The sequence below is a fragment of the Gracilinanus agilis genome, chromosome 3 (assembly GCF_016433145.1).
Source record: "Gracilinanus agilis isolate LMUSP501 chromosome 3, AgileGrace, whole genome shotgun sequence".
In the NCBI taxonomy this organism is placed as follows: domain Eukaryota; kingdom Metazoa; phylum Chordata; class Mammalia; order Didelphimorphia; family Didelphidae; genus Gracilinanus; species Gracilinanus agilis.
Window position 1 is genome coordinate 269254307 of NC_058132.1, and position 18562 is coordinate 269272868.

Here is an 18562-nt window from a genome sequence, read left to right on the forward strand (position 1 = left end):
AAGAAGAAGAAGAAGAAGAAGAAGAAGAAGAAGAAGAAGAAGAAGAAGAAGAAGAAGAAGAAGAAGAAGAAGAAGAAGAAGAAGAAGAAGAAGAAGAAGAAGAAGAAGAAGAAGAAGAAGAAGAAGAAGAAGAAGAAGAAGAAGAAGAAGAAGAAGAAGAAGAAGAAGAAGAAGAAGAAGAAGAAGAAGAAGAAGAAGAAGAAGAAGAAGAAGAAGAAGAAGAAGAAGAAGAAGAAGAAGAAGAAGAAGAAGAAGAAGAAGAAGAAGAAGAAGAAGAAGAAGAAGAAGAAGAAGAAGAAGAAGAAGAAGAAGAAGAAGAAGAAGAAGAAGAAGAAGAAGAAGAAGAAGAAGAAGAAGAAGAAGAAGAAGAAGAAGAAGAAGAAGAAGAAGAAGAAGAAGAAGAAGAAGAAGAAGAAGAAGAAGAAGAAGAAGAAGAAGAAGAAGAAGAAGAAGAAGAAGAAGAAGAAGAAGAAGAAGAAGAAGAAGAAGAAGAAGAAGAAGAAGAAGAAGAAGAAGAAGAAGAAGAAGAAGAAGAAGAAGAAGAAGAAGAAGAAGAAGAAGAAGAAGAAGAAGAAGAAAGAGGAGGAGGAGGAGGAGGAGGAGGAAAAGAAGAAAGGAAGGAAGGAAGGAAAAAATGTAAGCAGGACACATTTGGAAGTTTAATCTGCAGAGTTAACATTTTCTCCATCACTTTATTAAGTCTAGGTGATCAATAAAAAGTAAGTCAAAAATTGATTTGCTGATTTCTGACTGACATAGATAATTTAACAATTGGCTTTGGAGCTAGCTCCAGTACATCCTTGCAGTGTCATTTATCATTGTGAATATAAAAGAATAGTATAGAAAAAAAGAAGCTACTTTGAGCTCTGCATTTCCATTAAGGTTCAACTTCAGTTTTGTATTTTGCAGAAATTTAGAATTGTTGGCTAGTGCCTGTGAACATCTTAACAAAGTGATAAATGTTGTATCTGTCACTGTTGTGTCTGAATTCACAGAGGTACCATGTAAGAATCATATTCATCAACTATTTGGCTACAACAGAAAAGATTCCCAATTTTGGGCAAACCCAAACTCAACAGGCAGATATTAATCTGTAGCATGCATTACTAAGACATTGGGGCATTACAAAGAATTCATTTCCTCTAGTCTATATATTTTCTTTAGGGGAGGAAGTATCTATGATTTCATTTCTGTAAAAGTCTCCCTTCATCTGTAACTCCTTTGTATTTTATAGTTTTAGAGCTGCTCAGTGCACTGTGAAGCTAAATAATTTGTACACATACCTAGAAAAACAGACTCTCTAACTACTAATTCACATAGTCTGTAAGTATTTAAAATAGTTATGACTTTTAAAAATGCATATTAAATCACTTTTTTGTATTCTAGATATGAAAGGGAAGAAAATGGACAAATCAGCAGGATTTTAGGCTCTTGTCCCATTGGAATTTGGAGATTTGGTCACTTAGAGAGGACAGAGTCTACTGGAGTCACAGAAGGAACTCTTCTTTGAGTTACCATCAGTAGGAAGGCTCTGTCCTGTCAATGTTCAGACTGGAATATTTTCTTCTGTGGTTGTTTTATATCAACACAATGTTTATACACAATAATTTGTTGCTATAGTTGTGTAGAACATTCCATTTTCTCTTTATTTTACCAAATGTCTGACTGCATTAGGCTAGTATCACAGAAGGATCATAGAACCATAGATTTAGAGTTAGAAGGGACATTGGTAGACACTTAGGCCAACCACCTAATTTTGTAAATGAGCAATGTAAGGCTTGGGGAAATTTGATGACTTTCCCAAGGTCACACACTGTCTGTGTGTGTGTGTGTGTGTGTGTGTGTGTGTGTGTGTGTGTGTGTGTGTTTGTGTGTGTATGGGTCCACAAATTCCAAATTCAAAACTTTACCATGTTGATGAGATAGGCTGGTTTAAAAAGGAATCCATATCCCAAAAAAGTAAAAAAAAAAGTTCAGTTGAATGGAAAGTTGGCATCAGACCACACGCAGTTCAAAGGTACTTATTTTCAGCTAACCCACTGAAGTCCTTAAACTCATACACTATCACTACAAGGTACAAAGAGGAGCACAGCTTTGGTTATGTTGCAGCTTTTTGGCTTGATTAAAAAACCACCATAGTTTCGCTCTATTGACCTGATCTCCCTCCCACTCTCCCATTCCAGTGACACATTAATTTGTGAGGATTCAGGCTATGCGATTTTGCTACCTTTGGTGCTGAAGTCATCCACTAGGAGAATCTCTTTAATGAGGTGTGGAGGAGAGCGATTGAGGACACTGTGAACGGATCGAAGAAGAGTGGACCATACCTCATCCACAAAGCACATGATGACAGAAGTGGTGGGGAGATTGTTGTGAACCAGTTGGCCTGCACACCTAGATGGATGGTCAACAACACAAGTCTAGTGTGAGATTGGATGTTGATATTACACAGCAGAATAAAAATGAGTCAGATAAGGGCAGCGTAAATTTTGCTGAAGATTGGATCACCTATTTTTGTTATATACAAGCCAAGGCATTAGAAGCAAAATAAATGTAATTGTAAATTATTTTTCTCCATCTATTCCTCTATCTTTCTTTCTATCCATCTAGTCTGTCATCTATGTATTCATTAACCTAATTATATATTATATTTTATATAATTATACACATATAATTATATATAGTTATTACCTAACCATTCATTCATTAATTCATCCTTCCTTCCTTCTTCCTTTTATCTATCTATCTATCTATTCATCCATCCATCCATCCATCTATCTATCCATCTAATCTGGGTGGGTTTAAACCTTTCTTAATCAGCCTGATTTCCCCTTCCTTCAGCCCTAAGGGCTTACCACAATGAGGCTAGATAGTACAGATGCCCTCCTAGCCTCTTGCATTGTAGTATTCCTGAGTTCAGGGCATGCACCATTGTCAGCTTCATCAATAGCAGAAACTACAGCCATGTATCACTACATCTAGCTGGACAATTGTCAGAAACTGAAGATTGTAAAACTATAATACTATTTAAAAAAAACTAAAGCAACAGGTCACATGGTATAATGGAAACAGTCCTGGGCTTGAAATTCTGCATCTGAGGCTGAATTATGCCACTTTTTAGTTAGAGGAGGGCCTTGAATAGGTTATTTAGTTTTTCTGTATCATTATATTCACATGTAAAATGAGGATCATACTATTTTGAGCTACATAGAGCATCAGAGATGATTTAACTCAAAGCCCTCATTTTATGAGCGAGAATAAAATAGATACTTTGTAAGTGTTTATTGCCTTAAATGACTTTCCCAGGGTGACACAGATAGTCATAAGAGCAGAGGCTTGAGCCCATCTGTTCCTACCGTCTTTTGATCCTAGTTCTATTTGTGTTACCTCTTCTTATTGGGGAACAACAGAATGACTACTGAACTGTTCAGAGGTACAAGCTTCCTAACTCCACTAGGCTACCTATTACTTCTATGACCCTGGAGCATCCATTTAAGGCAGCAAACAATCAGATGCTGGGCTTGGAGTCAAAAATTCCTGTTTGCAAGTCCTCTCTGACACTCCCTGGCTGTGTGATCACAGGCAGTCCACTTCTGTTCATTTCTTTGGGCCTCGGTTTGCTCATCTTAATAATATCTACAGTATCTGTCTCGTAGGATTGAAGCTCAAATGGGAAAATTATGTGTAAACCATTTTGCAAACTTTAAAACGCTATACAAATAGTTTTAAAATTGTCAAAAGGTCAAAAGATGATAAGTCTGAGCTATAATATGATGATCATTGTGATTATTATTATATTATGTATAATACTATACTATTACATATAATAGCATACTATTAATATACTACTTATTATACTATGAATACAAGCCACGAATTCTCCCTGGGAGCAGAGTGTGAGCCACAGGATGGCATTATGACCTATTTTAAATATAAAATATTAAAGCCAGTCCTTGCCTTTGAGTGGGTCCTAATTGGTACTCTCCTCTGCAGTTTCGACAATGTCTGCCCAAGGGTATTTTCTTTCCTTTTCTTTGCAGGCGAGCAAGCATATGTGTACAGCAGTATACATAATTACCAAGTAATTAAGCTGATGTCTCCTTTGCAGCCCATCCTGGGCTGTCTCACAGAGACTACATCTGCTTCACGGTAGCCACCCTTGAAATTATCTTGATTGGTTGTTCCCAAGTGAGAGCCTGGTGCTGGTGTGTGCTCTGGCTGCTGCTGGTCTGGGGAGGCTTCTGCTACCTCTGTGCTGGCACAGTGCCATCTGCCTGCCTTGGCTGGGCTCTATTGGATGGCAGCTTTCTCAGATCTGCCAATGTGGCTCTTGCTCCTTTACCATCCAGAAAACACTGCTCAGCCCGCCAGAAAAACCAACCACTGGTGTTTAGAAAAAATGCCCCGATGGGGTCAGGAAATCCAGTCTGTGTAATGTATTCTGTCAGATAATGTACCTATTTATTGTTTGATTAATACAATATGTTGGTATAGCAATGACTCTAGCCTATAGGCTGTGGCTGTAGGGTATCGTGTCTATACTACGAGGGAGGGAGGGCATGGTAGGGTCCAGAGTGCAGAGGGCTGAGAGTCAGAAGATTTGGCTTTCTATTTATTTAACCTCACTGTCCCTCAGTTTCTTTGCCTATAGTGCTTGTTCTTGCTACTTCTAGAACAAAAATGTTGGAACCTGGGACTCAGACATTTAATAGCTGTGTGAACCTGACGAGTCACTTAACTTCTGTTTACCTCAGTTTTTATCAACAATAAAATGGAGATGCTAATATATTTACTTCTACCAGCTGTTATAAGGCTTAAATGGGATATTTGTAGAGCATGTGTCATAGTGTCTGGCATACAGTTGGTACTTTATACATGTTTACACCTTTCCCTTCCATTCCCCTCTGCAGAAAGCAAGACAAAGCATGCCTTGGGCAAGCACATACTTGGTTTCAAATGCAGTATTTTTTAAGCACTTAACTCTATTCCTGGTACTCTGTTGGGGATACAAACACAGCAAAAGCTCCTTACATTCTAGGAGTTTACTTTTCTAATGGTAGGACAACAAGTACCTACATAAGTATTTACAGAAAAAAACATAAGGAGAATAAATAAAAAATAATTAAATACAAGCTAGGACACTAGCAGGTTTGGGGGTCAAGAAAGAGTTCATATTAATTCCAACCTTGCTAGTACCCTGGTCTTTAGAAACTGAATCTTGAAGGAAGCAAGGTAGACTAGGAGGAAAAAGTGATGGGGGACAGCCTTGGCAAAGGCACAGAGATAGGGGATTAAGTGTTCTGTGTGAGGAACAGAGAGAATGACAATTTAGCTGAATCACAGAGTGAAGGAAGGGGAGGAGAAAAGATAAGTTGGGCCAAGGTTGTGAATGTCTTTAAAAGATAAAGATAATTTCTATCTATTCCTAGAGATAAAGGGAAGCCATTGGAGTCCACTGAGTTGGAGGGCAACATGGTCCTATATTCCCACACCTGAACATAATCACTTTGGCAGATATGTGTAAAATGCTAAATCTGAAACCAACATTTGGCCATGTGGGATGAGGGAGAGCGGAATTGAGGGACATTGCAAAGAGGGGTAGGCTAAAGGAGAAAAATAGTTTGAGCCATGTTGAATTGGAGAGATTTCTGGGAAATCCAGTTGAAATGTCCAATAGGTCAATGGGAATGTAGGTTTAAAGTTCAGGGAAGAGATTTAGGGCTGTGTAAATCTTGTGGTAACTGAAAGTGAGATGATAATTAAACCAAGGAAGGTTGATACAGTCTCAGGCAGGGAGTATAGGGAGGCTTTCATTTCTCCCTCTGACTCCCTCCCAATTTTTCTTTGTCTTCATCAGGACCTTCTGTCCCCTTCACCCGCTTTTTCTCCCAGCTTCTCTTACCTCCCTAGCTGGTATGAGTGCACACACATGGCAGACATCCTCCCTTGCATGCATAGTCCAGAATAAATTTAAGACAAATGAAGACAGAGCATTTTGAAGAAAAGATTTTGAGGATGCTAACAAGATTGCAAAAGGTGAAGGAATGAGTGAAAGGAGAGGAAGTGGTGACCTGGAAAGTGGAGAACTTTTTTTTTTCTTTTTCTTTTTTTTTTTAAGATTTTGGCCAAGAAAGGGAAGAGAGAAGAAGAAAGTTCAAAGAGATAGGAGTGATTTTTATTATTTTAAGACTAGGAAGACTTACACGTGTTTAAAGGAAGGATTTACTAGTTTATGGAGACCTTAAGATTCTTATATTTGGAAAGAGAATGGAAAACCCTGAGATATTTCAAGGCCTCTGCTGGAGAGGCCACCATCAGAGTTGGGAGTAGGGTTGGGTTGAATTAGATGAGAGTTCAGTCAGGGTACAAAAAGAAGGCAGAGTTGGGGAAAAGAAGCAAACCATCTGGTAGATTCTGATGTTAACTAATTAGTCCCATTAATTAACTGCTAACCTGTGTTGTCTTTCCCTGCTAGAGGAGTACAAGTGTGTTAGCACCCTCTCGATTTCACTATAGTAGGGCAAATTCAGAATTGCCTGCCTTATACTCTGTCTGCCTCACAATTTTATTGTAAGAATCAAAATAAGAAAACATGTAAAACACATTGTTAACCTTAAAAGAAACCTTAACATTTTATATTAATGTAAACTATAATTTTCTTTAAAGCTATCTTCTTTTTAATATTTCTCTGGCATGTATATATATATATGTATATATATAATATATATTTAAACAAAAATCTACTTCTAGTGGATCAGGATATGAGTACAACATTCCTTTAAACTTCAAAAAAAATTAGACTTAGAAGGGACCTTGGAGATTATTTAATCTCCCTCCTTAATTATTTACAAAACAGGAAAAAACTGAGACCCAAGGTCAGTAATAGCAGAAGGAGAATGTAAAACCAGGTCTTCAGACTCCTAATTCAGCCCTCTTTCAAACAACTCAACAAATCACTATTTCAGGAACCTACTATGTGTGGATCCTACCATTAGTGTTTGTATCCTACCATTACCCTTAAATAACAGCACAGTCTAATGTTGCCCACAAAGAATCTTAGAGTAGAGAGGGACTTCAGAAGCCATCTGGTGACAAACAGAACCCACTTTCTCTCAGTACAACACAGCACAATTCAAAGGAATAATCTGAGCTGTCAAAAACTACTAGATTTTGCCTCAGTTTCCTTGGGGCCACTTTGCTGCCCTCAATCACTCTGTAACACAGCCATAACTAGGAATTTTTGCTCTTGGGGCAAATACTGAGAGGAAGCAATACAAGTAGGTCCTTCTTTGCTGGAGAGGGGAAGGCAGACCTTTCGTGCAATAGAAAGATTGTTAAATTTGGTATTAGGTAGTCATAAGTTCAAATCAAATCAGAGATTTACTAGCTGTGTGACCCTGAACCAATTAACCTTTATCTGTTACAGTTTTCTCATCTATAAAAATGAGATAACAGTATTATTTACTGGGGATAAAATAAAACATTTATAAAATATTTTACAAATCTTAAAGTACTATGTAAATATTATATTACTAAGTTCTAAGTTTTGTTGTTTCTACATTGGTAAAGGTCAGAGTCCCTTAAATTTGGCACTCTAGAACAAAATCTGATCTCGCAATAGCTCTGATTTAGAGCATTTTAGTGACTTGGTTTCCTTCTCCAGTCTTCTCAAGTACCTCAACATATTAGTAATCCAGGTTATTACATAGGTCATTGGATGGATTTCCTGATTGACTGCTCCCTGGCAATATGTGACGTTGTTTTAAGCTAAGAATGATCATTTTGTGCTAAGATCCAGGATGCTTAACAGAATCAATTTCAAAATCATTGGCTTTCAGACTAGTTTTACACTTGAATCATAAACTTTTGGAATTGGGATTGTTCTAAAAATCATCTAATTCAATTTCCTCATTTTACAGAGAAGGACCTAAGGCAAAAAGAACCTTTTCACATGGCAACAATCCCCTGGACTTTTTTTTTTTAATTTTAAATTTGTTTTATTTTTTAGAAAAATTTTTCATGGTTCCATGACTCATGTTCTTACTTTCCCCTTCACCCCTCCCCCAATAGCCAATGTGCATTTCCACTGGTTTTAACATGTGTGATCTATCAAGACCTATTTCCATATTATTGATAGTTGCATTGGTGTAGTAGTTTCGAGTCTACATCCCCAATCATGTCCACATCAACCCATGTGTTCAAGCAGTTGTTTTTCTTCTGTGTTTCCACTCCTGTAGTTCTTCCTCTGAATGTGGGTAGCATTCTTTTCCATAAATCCCTCAGAATTGTTATGGATCATTGCATTGCTGCTAGTACAGAAGTCTATTACATTCTATTTTACCATAGTATATCAGTCTCTGTGTACAATGTTCTTCTGGATCTGCTCCTTTCACTCTGCATCAATTCCTGGAGGTCTTTCCAGTTCATATGGAATTCCTCCAGTTTATCATTCTTTTGAGTGCAATAGTATTCCATCACCAGCATATACCACAATTTGTTCAGCCATTCCCCAACTGAAGGGCATACCCTCATTTTCCAGTTTTTTGCTACCACAAAAAGTGCGGCTATAAATATTTTTGTACAAGTCTTTTTATCTATGATCTCTTTGGGGGTACAAACCCAGCAATAGCAGGGCAGGCAGTCTTTTAGAGCTCTTTGGGCATAGTTCCAAATTGCCATCCAGAATGGTTGTATCATTTCACAACTCCACCAGCAATGCATTAATGTCCCAATTTTGCCACATCCCCTCCAACATTCATTACTCTCCCCTGCTATCATTTTAGGGAATCTGCTAGGAGTGAGGTGATATCTCAGAGTTCTTTTGATTTGCATTTCTCTAATTATTAGAGATTTAGAACACTTTCTCATATGCTTATTGATAGTTTTTCTAATTCAGCAAAAAGTTTTTTGGTAGTTTAATAGGTATGGCACTAAATAGGTAAATTAATTTGTGTAGAATGGTCATTTTTATTATGTTAGCTTGTCCTACCCATGAGCAATCAATGTTTTTTCCAATTGTTTAGATTTGGTTTTAGTTGTTTGGAAAGTGTTTTGTAGTTATATTCCTATAATTCCTGTATTTTTTTTGGTAGATAGATTCCTAAGTATCTTATATTGTCTAGGGTGATTTTAAATGGTGTTTCTCTTTCTACCTCTTGCTACTGTGATGTGTTGGAAATATATAGAAATGCTGATGATCTTTTTTGTATCCTGCAACTTTGCTAAAGTTGATTATTTCTATTAGCTTTTTAGTTGATTCTCTAGGATTGTTTAAGTAGACCATCATTTCATTTGCAAAGAGTGATAGCTTAGTCTCCTCATTGCCTATTTTAATACCTTTAATTTCTTTTTTCTTCTCTAATTGCTACTGCTAGCATTGAAACAATATATTTTGCTTGCTGATATTGGCATTTTATAGTTATTTCTTCAAAGTTATGATAATATACCTCATTCCCAAACTTTCTAGTGGTTACATGGCTTTTTAGTTCAGATAGAAAAATGTATGCCCAGCATTTATCTATTAGAATAGCAAGCAGCCGGATTTCAAACTACTTTAAAGTGTTATTATTTCCTTCAGGGCAGGATCAATAATTTCTTACTCTATAAATGTGGGATTCTTAACCTTTTTTGTAGATCATGGATCCCTTTGAGAAGTTGGTGATCTCCTTCTTAGAATCATGTTTTCAAATGTATAAGCCAAAAACATGGGATTACAAAGGAAATCATTAATATCAAAATGGAACTTTTAAAAAAATAAAAGTTTGTGGTTCTCAGATTAAGAATCCTTGCTAAAAACCTATAGCATATAATAGCACATGGTCCTATTAAAAATGTTTATAGACATGAAATTCATCTTGTTCTATTAGGGTCCAGACAGCTGTGATTTGTGAACTAGTAGAGAATAAATATTCATTCCTACATTCATTCATTCAACAAATATTAATTGCATATTTGAATGTAAGAAATTCTGTGTTATGACTTAAACTGAAATCAACTATAATTGTGTGGAAATGGGCTTAGATTATTTGCTGCCAAAAGTAACATCATTTGTACTGTCTTCCCTGTTAATAGACATACTATAACTGGATGACCCTCTCAAAAATAGTTTCTGAATCTAAAATGATCAAACTCATCATTTATCAAGAGACTTTGAAAATGACACTTTCAGCTCTCCTAGCTTGCCTATACTGAATGCTAGGCAAGTAATAGCATTTGAATGTCGCCTATCAAATAAAGTCAGTTTAAAAATCAGTAGATTCAAGGGAAGGATAACATTTTCTCCCATTTTTATGAATTTTTCATTTTATTCCATAACAGTCAAAATGTGATGTCTGGGTCAGGTCTCTGTCTTCACTTGCTTGAACAAAAGGTCGATGGGAAGATTTTCTCAACTTCTATTTGCAATTCAACTAGATCCTTGATGTGGGGCCTTCAGGGGACCTTCACTCCCTAAGCTCTAGTATCTTCAAATGGATCTTAAGGAGAAAAGAATGTCTCACTGAAGAACTCTACCCAGAATTAAATTATTTTCTCTAAGACCTTAGAATTATTGGCACTTTCTTCCCCAGCCATTGATAAGAAGAAGGTATAGTTCAATAAAAGAATTTCTTTTTCTGTCTTTCATACCATTTGTCTGAATAGCAACTCATTTAGAAAGGTTTAGCCATAAGTAAATCCCCAAATATATGGATCCGTGTTTTGTAAAAATAACTTAATAAAAAATCAACCTGTGCTATCAGGTTTTAGAAACATGAGTCACTTGAATCAATTTACAGTGTCTTGGTAATAGTCTACTGAGTGCCTGGAAACACTGAGACTAAAATTGGGGGGAGAGATGGCACAGTATCACTTTAGATTACTAAAGTAGTTTCTATTTTGTAATCATCTGCCAGTTTTCTCATTCCGATGGGGGCTGAAACTCCCCTGGACCCTAGACGAAGGCACCAAATGACATCAGTTCAGACTCCTGTATGTATCCAAGGCCATGGGTGCTTATTGGAGCTGGAACCCCTGAGCACCAAATGATATCAGTCTGAGCCGAGGTCCAAAGACAGGGATGCTCATCAGGACACCTGGTTCCCTCCACTGAATAGCCATACTGGGATATTCCATTAGTTCCCACGTGTAGAGCTACCTAGTGGCTCCTGTCCATCTCCTTTAGCCCAGTCTAGGGGAGGGGACAAAGCGACCTTGAGTTTTTCTCTGTAAAGAGCCTATCCTCCACTAGTCCTGAGGAAGGTGACTCCATCCACAAAGGGAAGCAAGGACTTCACATCCACCAGCAGGACCACATCTCCTCAATAACTTCAAAAAAAGCTTTGTCTGAAATGAATAGAGCTTGAATGACAAATTCTTTTGGACTGAGATTGAACCCCAAACACTATTTGATCCCTACAATAACCCAATGAAATAGAAAAAATTATTATCTTCATAGAGTAGATGAAGAAACTCTGGTTATAGTGGACACAGTACTGAAGAAGTGTTAATAATTCTCACTCCTGAATTTACTGGTTACTATGAGTTATATGATCTAAGTCACATTAAATTCTCTGAGCATTAATTTCCTTATCTCTAAAATTGAAGAAGTAACATACCACTTAACATATAATGTTATAGAAAAAGTGCATACCAATGTTAAAGTGTTAAATAAATGTGAATTATTAAAATTAATTGAATGGTTCAAGGTCACGTAGCTAAAAATTGGCAGAGGCAGACCTAAAACCTACATATCTAGTCTACTAGTACAATGCTTTTTCTGTACTGGCATACAAAGGCATATTCTGTAAGAAACATATTGACTTTTGCTGATTATTTGACAATTGTATGCTTTGGGGGGGAGATAATTTAGTATAAAGGATATGGAGTCAGAATATCTGAGTTTAAACTCTTGTTCTAGTATTTACCACTTTGTGATCTTGGATAAAGTTATTAATACTCCCTGAACCTCAGTTTCTTCATCTATAAAATGGAGTGGGACTAAATGATCTTTACTATCCCTTCCAACTCAATCCAGTGCTCTCCTAAGTAGGATGGAATCAAGGCGTATTAATATTTCTTAGAAATTATCTAAAGAAAATGAAGGAATTCTAATTTGGGAGGAAGGAAGGTATTCCAGGCAGGGTGAAAGGTTGTGCAATGGCTTCTAATAGTATAGAAGCTAGACATGGAATGCTGAATTCTTGTTACAGCAATCAGGACAGTTTGGCTTGAATGTACTGTATGAAGATGAGTAATATAAAACAATTTATAATCTCTTGTTTCATTTTGTATCAGTTTGCATACTCATTTACTTTTTTCTATGAAGCTTTTATATATATATATATGCATATATATATTCGTCAATGGGAGTTGAAATATGGAATTTAAAACTACTCATTTTATTGAATATATTGGGAAGTTTTACTGTGCTGTGACAACTGAGCTTAGACCTCTTGTTGTGTAGAGCAGAGAAGCACAATTAGCAAACATGTTGAAGAGGTTAGAGATAAAATTAGGTAGAAGAAAATAGGCAGAAAGGAGAGACTTGGCAGATTTTACAGTAGTCTTAGACAATGGCTAATGTTAAATCTCCTCTTCCTTATGCTGTGTGGGCTTTGAGCTTGTTCCCATCCCAAACTCTATGCAGCTAAGTACAAATAGCCACCTTCTTTGAGCTCTTCACAGCTCAGAGTGTTACCAGGAGGTGAGAAGAAGAGTAGGGATGGAAGGAATGAGAAGAATGCAGGAAAAAAGTGAAGAAAGAGTCTAAAGTTGCAATTTTAAAGCTTATTTCCTTTGCAAATAGGGATTATACAATCCTTTCCTCTTCTAAGATATTGATACTAATACAGTGTCACGGGAAATAATTTTTTTGACTAATTTTTATCGTATGAGCCAAATAGAAGAATACTATATACAGAGGAGATAGGGGAGAATCATTTCTTGGTCTCCTCTTCCTTGGACAAAGTCTTGATGATCTCCTCTTTCTTAGCCTGTAGACGTTCTTCCCGGTGCTTTCTTGTTTCCTTAGTCTTGGATCCACGAGCTTCAGCCTGGTCAGCCAGGAGCTTCTTCCGGGCCTTATCTGCCTTCAGTTTATGAATGTGCTCCATGTGGATCCGCTTGTTCTTGAACACATTTCCCTTCATCTTCAAATACAGGCTGTGGTACATATGTCAGTCAATTTTTTGGGATTCACGGCATCTTCTGAGTAGATGGCGCAGAATCCTCATTCTTCTAATCCAGGTAACCTTCTCAGGCATGCGGTCACTGGTAATACCCTTTCTCTTACCAATACCCATGTACCTCCTCTTCAGTGGAGCCAGAGTATTTTTTCAACATCGCACGAGAATGGATTGTAACAGGCTTCTGGATGATAAGCCCATTTAATCAGCTTCCGTATTTGCAATTAGCATTGGCAATTTCATTGGTCTCCTTGGAGTCAAGCCATACCTTCCTTTTTCCACATCTAAGGACACTAGCACTAGAGACAAGCCTCTTTTGAAGCCTGAGCATACTCATGGCTTGCAGCCGCAGTGCGGAAAAAGAAAGGAGAGAGGGGAAATAATTTTTAAAAAGATTTCATTGGTTACTACAGAAGAGAAAGAAGAATAATTAGAATTTAAGATTACATGCATTGTGTGTTATATTAATGGGATTTTGCCTTCATTATGAATCTTAAAAATGTATTTGCAATTTATAATTATGCTTGATTTTCTTGCTTTAGCAGTTTATTCTGAGATGCCATTTCATTGTTGGTAACACCCATATCACTAAGGCCTCAACAAAGCTTTCTTGAACTACTTCAAAAGTCTCCTAATTAATTTCTCTGCCTCCACATCTGCCCTTTCATCTGATCCTTGACTAGTTTCTGTACATAACTTTCTGATCTTTCTTTCTATCTTCCTACTTTTATGCACACAACACATACACATTTACTGTACTCAAGACTTTATTGGTTAAGTGAACTCTAGGTGAGGACACAGCTCTCTCCCCAACTTGTCCTTCCACTAATAGGACACCAAGAGTCTAGTGACTTGCCCAGAGGTGTGCAAGTAAGTCTGTGTGGCAGAGAGCCTGGGCTTTAACTAGGTCTTCTTGGTTCTAAAGTGAACTCTTTATGAATCAGTCAACAAGTCTTTATCATACTATTACAACATGCCATGCACTGTGCTAAGTGTTGGGGATAAAAAGAAAATCCAGTACACAGTTCCTGCCCACAAGTAGCTTATGTTCTAATGAGGCAGACATATAGGGTATATATGAATAGTGAGGTAAAGCATCATTAATGAGGAGGGGAAGGGGATAGGGTTAAAAGTGGGAGAGGAAATCCAAACCTCAGTTTCCTTACAAATGAAATGAGTAAACAACAAGGAGAGGAACTATTTAATTGGCTTTATTAGGGTTATGAGTAGCAGCAAACAGTGAATCCTCTGATACCAAGAGTTAGCAGGGGAGGAAATATCACTTGAAAAGCAGATGGAGAGTATTTGCCTCCCACAGGGTCTCTATAGACAAATAAGTTGACTTCTTCACTGTCTATATCCTTATGGCAACAGTGTAGTAGACTGTCCTTATGGAGGACCATAGCATGAGATTTTCTAATGATAACACTATAAGAACCATTGGGGAATATTTGCTGAAGTACCTTTTAGGACAGCCTGAATTAGAAGTGAGAGTAGTATAGAATAGTCTACTTGTCAGATCTCTGGGAAAGGAAAGATTTTAAAACTAAGCAAGAGTTGGAAAAAATTACAAAATATAAAATAAATAATTTCATTACATTAAACTAAAAAGGTTTTGTAAAAACAATACCAATGTTACCAAAATTAGAAGGAAAGCGACAAATTGGGGAAAAAATCTTTATAACAAAAAACTCAGAAGGTCTAGTTAATCAAATATATAAGGAACTAAATTATTTGTACAAAAAATCAAGCCATTCCTCAACTGATAAGCAGGCAAGGGACATGAATAGGCAATTTTCAGATAAAGGAATCAAAACTATCAACAAACACTTGGAAAAGTGTTCTAAATCTCTTATAATCAGAGAAATGCAAATCAAAACAACTCTGAGATATCACCTCACTCCTAGCAGATTCCCTAAAATGATAGCAGGGGAGAGTAATAAATGTTGGGGGGGATGTGGCAAAATTGGGACATTAATGCATTGCTGGTGGAGTTGTGAAATGATCTAACCATTCTGGATGGCAATTTAGAACTATGCCCAAAGAGCTCTAAAAGATTGTCTGCCTTTTGATCCAGCCATACTATTGCTGGGTTTGTACCCCAAAGAGATCATAGATAAAAAGACTTGTACAAAAATATTTATAGCCTCACTTTTTGTGGTGGCAAAAAATTGGAAAATGAGGGAATGTCCTTTGATTGCGAAATGACTAAACAAATTGTGGTATTTGTTGGTGATGGAATGCTATTGTGCTCAAAAGAATAATGAATTGGAGGAATTCCATGTGAATTGGAATGACCTCCAGGAATTGATGCAGAGTGAAAGGAGGAGAGCCAGAAGAACATTGTACACAGAGACTGATATACTGTGGTGCAATCGAACATAAGGGACTTCTCTACTAGCAGCAATCCAGAGCAATGCTGAGGGATTCATGATAAAGAAAACTAGCCACATTCAGAGGAAGAACGTGGGAATAGAAACACAGAAGAAAAACAACTGCTTGAACACACGGGCTGATGGGGATATTATTGGGGATGTAGATGCTAAACGATAACTCTAGTTCAACTATCAAAAATATGGAAATAGGTCTTGATAGATGACACATGTAAAACCCAGTGGAATTGTGCGTCAGCTAAGGGGTTTGGGGGTTTTGGGGGAGAAGGAAAGAACATGAAGCATGTAACTATGGGAAAATATTCAAAAGAAAAAATAGTAAGAGTAATGAAGTTTGTGCCAGAAGACCTTGATTAAAAACTTCTGCTGTTTATTCCATGTTGAGGCTGGGACAAATCACTCCCCTACCCTCAGGCTCTAGTTTCCCCCTGGTTAAAAGGAAAATATTGATCTTAATAATTGCTAAGACCCCTTTGATCACTACATCTGTAACCCAATGGAAAGATGGTTAGTTCTAGAGTTATAAGACACTGGGTTCAATTATTGTGGGATATTGGGAAAGTCACAACCCTCTTGGGTCTCCATTTCCCTTCTGTCAAATGAAAGTTTAGACTAGCTGACTTCTAAAGGCCCTCTCCAGTCTAAAATTATGATACCACAATTGGTTATGATTGTTGAAAGAGGATGTTTATGATCTTTTCTCTCTTTTTAATAAAACTTGGTTTTTGATACATTATGGACAATATTCTTCCTTGCCTGTTTTCTTGCCTATCTAGCCTGGATAGATTTATCCATCAGGGTCCCTGGCTTCTAAATGGGAGCTCAAGGCAGGAGAAGTCTGACATTCTCATAAATTCAGCCAACTAACAGTCAGCATGTCTTTATTAAATGCTTATTACATGGAAGACACTGATTTAAGTGCTGGAGATACAAAGAAAGGAAGGCAAAGGACAATGCTTCCCTCAATGAGCTCCTAATATGATGGAGGAGACAACATGCAAAAAACTGTGTACAAACAAGACAGAAAGAGGATAATGAGAGATAACTTCAGAAGGAAAGTACTATGATTAAGGAAGACCAGGAAATACTTTTTTGTAGAAGGTGGGGATTTAGCTAAAGTTTGGCTTAAAAGAAGCCAGAGAAGCCCAATGTACAGATGAGGAGGAACAGATTTTCAGGAATGAGGGACAGCCAGTGAAACTGCTCTGAGCTAGAAGATAGAAAAGCTTAATATGGGAGGAACAGTAAAGATAATATGGCATGCAGAGAGGAGAAAGTGTAAGAAGACTGAAAAGATAGGAAAGAGTCAAGTTGAAGGGCTTTGAAAACCAGAGGGCTTTCTATTTGATCCTGGAGATAAAAGGAAACTACTGGAGTTTATTTGATAAGGGGTCATGTGGTCAGACTTGCTCTTTACAGGAATCATTTTAATAGCCAAATGGTGAATGGATTGGAGTAGGGAGAAATGTGGGGCAGTCCCACCCGTGAGTCAATAGTCTAGGCATGAGATGGGGCAGCTAGGTAGGTGGCACGGTGTATGTAGAGTGTCAGAAGATCATCTTCCTGAGGTCAAAATTGGTTTCAGACATTTGCTAGCTGTGTGACCTAGATAAGTCATTTAACCCTGTTTGCTTCAGTTTTCTCATCTATAAAATGAGTCAGAGAAAGAAATAGCACACAACTTTTGGCCTCAGACACTCACAAGCTGTATGACTCTGGGCAAGTCATTTAACTCTGTTTGTCTGTTTCCTCACCTGTATAGAAAGCCACTGGAGAAAGAAGTGGCAAATGACCGAATATCTTTGCCAAGGAAACTCCCAAATAGGTTACAAAGAGTCAGGCTTGACTGAAACAACTGAACAACAACAGGACATGAAAGAATGATGTCCTGTACTAGGGTGGTAGCAGTGTCAGAGGAGAGAAGTAGGCCAGCCCCTTCATACCAGAAGCATCTGAAACATTAGGGTTGAACTTGGCTTCTGTGCTCCTACCAAAGTAATCTGACCTTATTGGACTTTGGGCAAAATGCTCTGAAATTGAAAGCTTTTTCTACAATAATTCAAATTGTTTTCTCACTAGAGAGGAGTATTATTTGGACGTTTTTCAAAGTTACTAATGAAAACCTCACTTTGGCTGCATGAGGAAGAAGCCAATTATTGATGTACAGTTGTATAGCCCTCTTTGGCCTATAATTGAAGCTCTGGGCAAAAAGAATCTGGAGGATGAGCTTAATTGGTTCACTGAGTAGCTTGCCAGAGTTCTTAAGTGTGGCAAACATCAAATTAAGTAATCAAGTTCTGTGATGGCACATGGAAGTGGTAGGAAAGGCATGGTGCCATAGTTTATTTTTTAAGTGTAATTTTAAAACCTAAACTCTGGCAACAAACATCTATTTAAACCTACTTCCACTAAATGCAGACTTAAGAAAGCAGACTCTTAAAATAGGGTCCTTTTCAGGATGACATCTTGACTCCAGCTGTTGGCCAAAAGAATGATTTACTCTCCCTAAAGATGGCATTTCCAAGCAAAATTTCCCTGGTTTTAGTGGACAAGACTGCCTGTGTTTCACTTCAGCGAGGTTATTTTTTTTTCCCCTTAGTGCTGAATGCAATGATTTCCAGTAATGAGCAAAAACTATACTCGGCTTCCAAAGCAAAGGATTAGATAAGAAACTTTTAGGGAAAGAAGCAGTGTTTTTCAACTCTGTGGTACAACATAGTTGTTTGTATGGTGTCTCCCTCATTAGAACATGCATTCCTAGCACTTATCACTTAGCACCATGTGTGCAAAATAAAGGCTTAAAGAAATGTTTGTTGACTGACTGATTTTCACAGTGTCAGTCATCTGTTTAACAATATGTGATTGTTTTCCATTACCTAGGAGGTCAAATCTTTCCAGCCTTATCTCATACTACTCCTTTCCATGTACTCTGCACTTCAGCCAAATTGGATTACTTGGTGTTTTTCATACAGACTTTTCACCTTTTGGAATCCGTAATTTTGCTCA

General features: G+C 37.4%; 1 protein-coding gene and 1 pseudogene across 1 annotated transcript in view; both read right to left on the minus strand.

Annotated features, from left to right (window-relative positions):
• GALNT5 (polypeptide N-acetylgalactosaminyltransferase 5) overlaps positions 1 to 18562 on the minus strand; it is an 80905-nt gene that overhangs the window by 49006 nt on the left and 13337 nt on the right. The window contains exons 2-3 of the mRNA XM_044669115.1: positions 2228 to 2394; positions 2022 to 2067 (exon numbers count right to left, since the gene is read on the minus strand). Of these exons, the coding sequence (XP_044525050.1) occupies positions 2022 to 2067; positions 2228 to 2394 (213 nt within the window). The remainder of the gene's footprint in view (positions 1 to 2021; positions 2068 to 2227; positions 2395 to 18562) is intronic.
• Positions 12903 to 13500, minus strand: LOC123239299 (annotated as a pseudogene).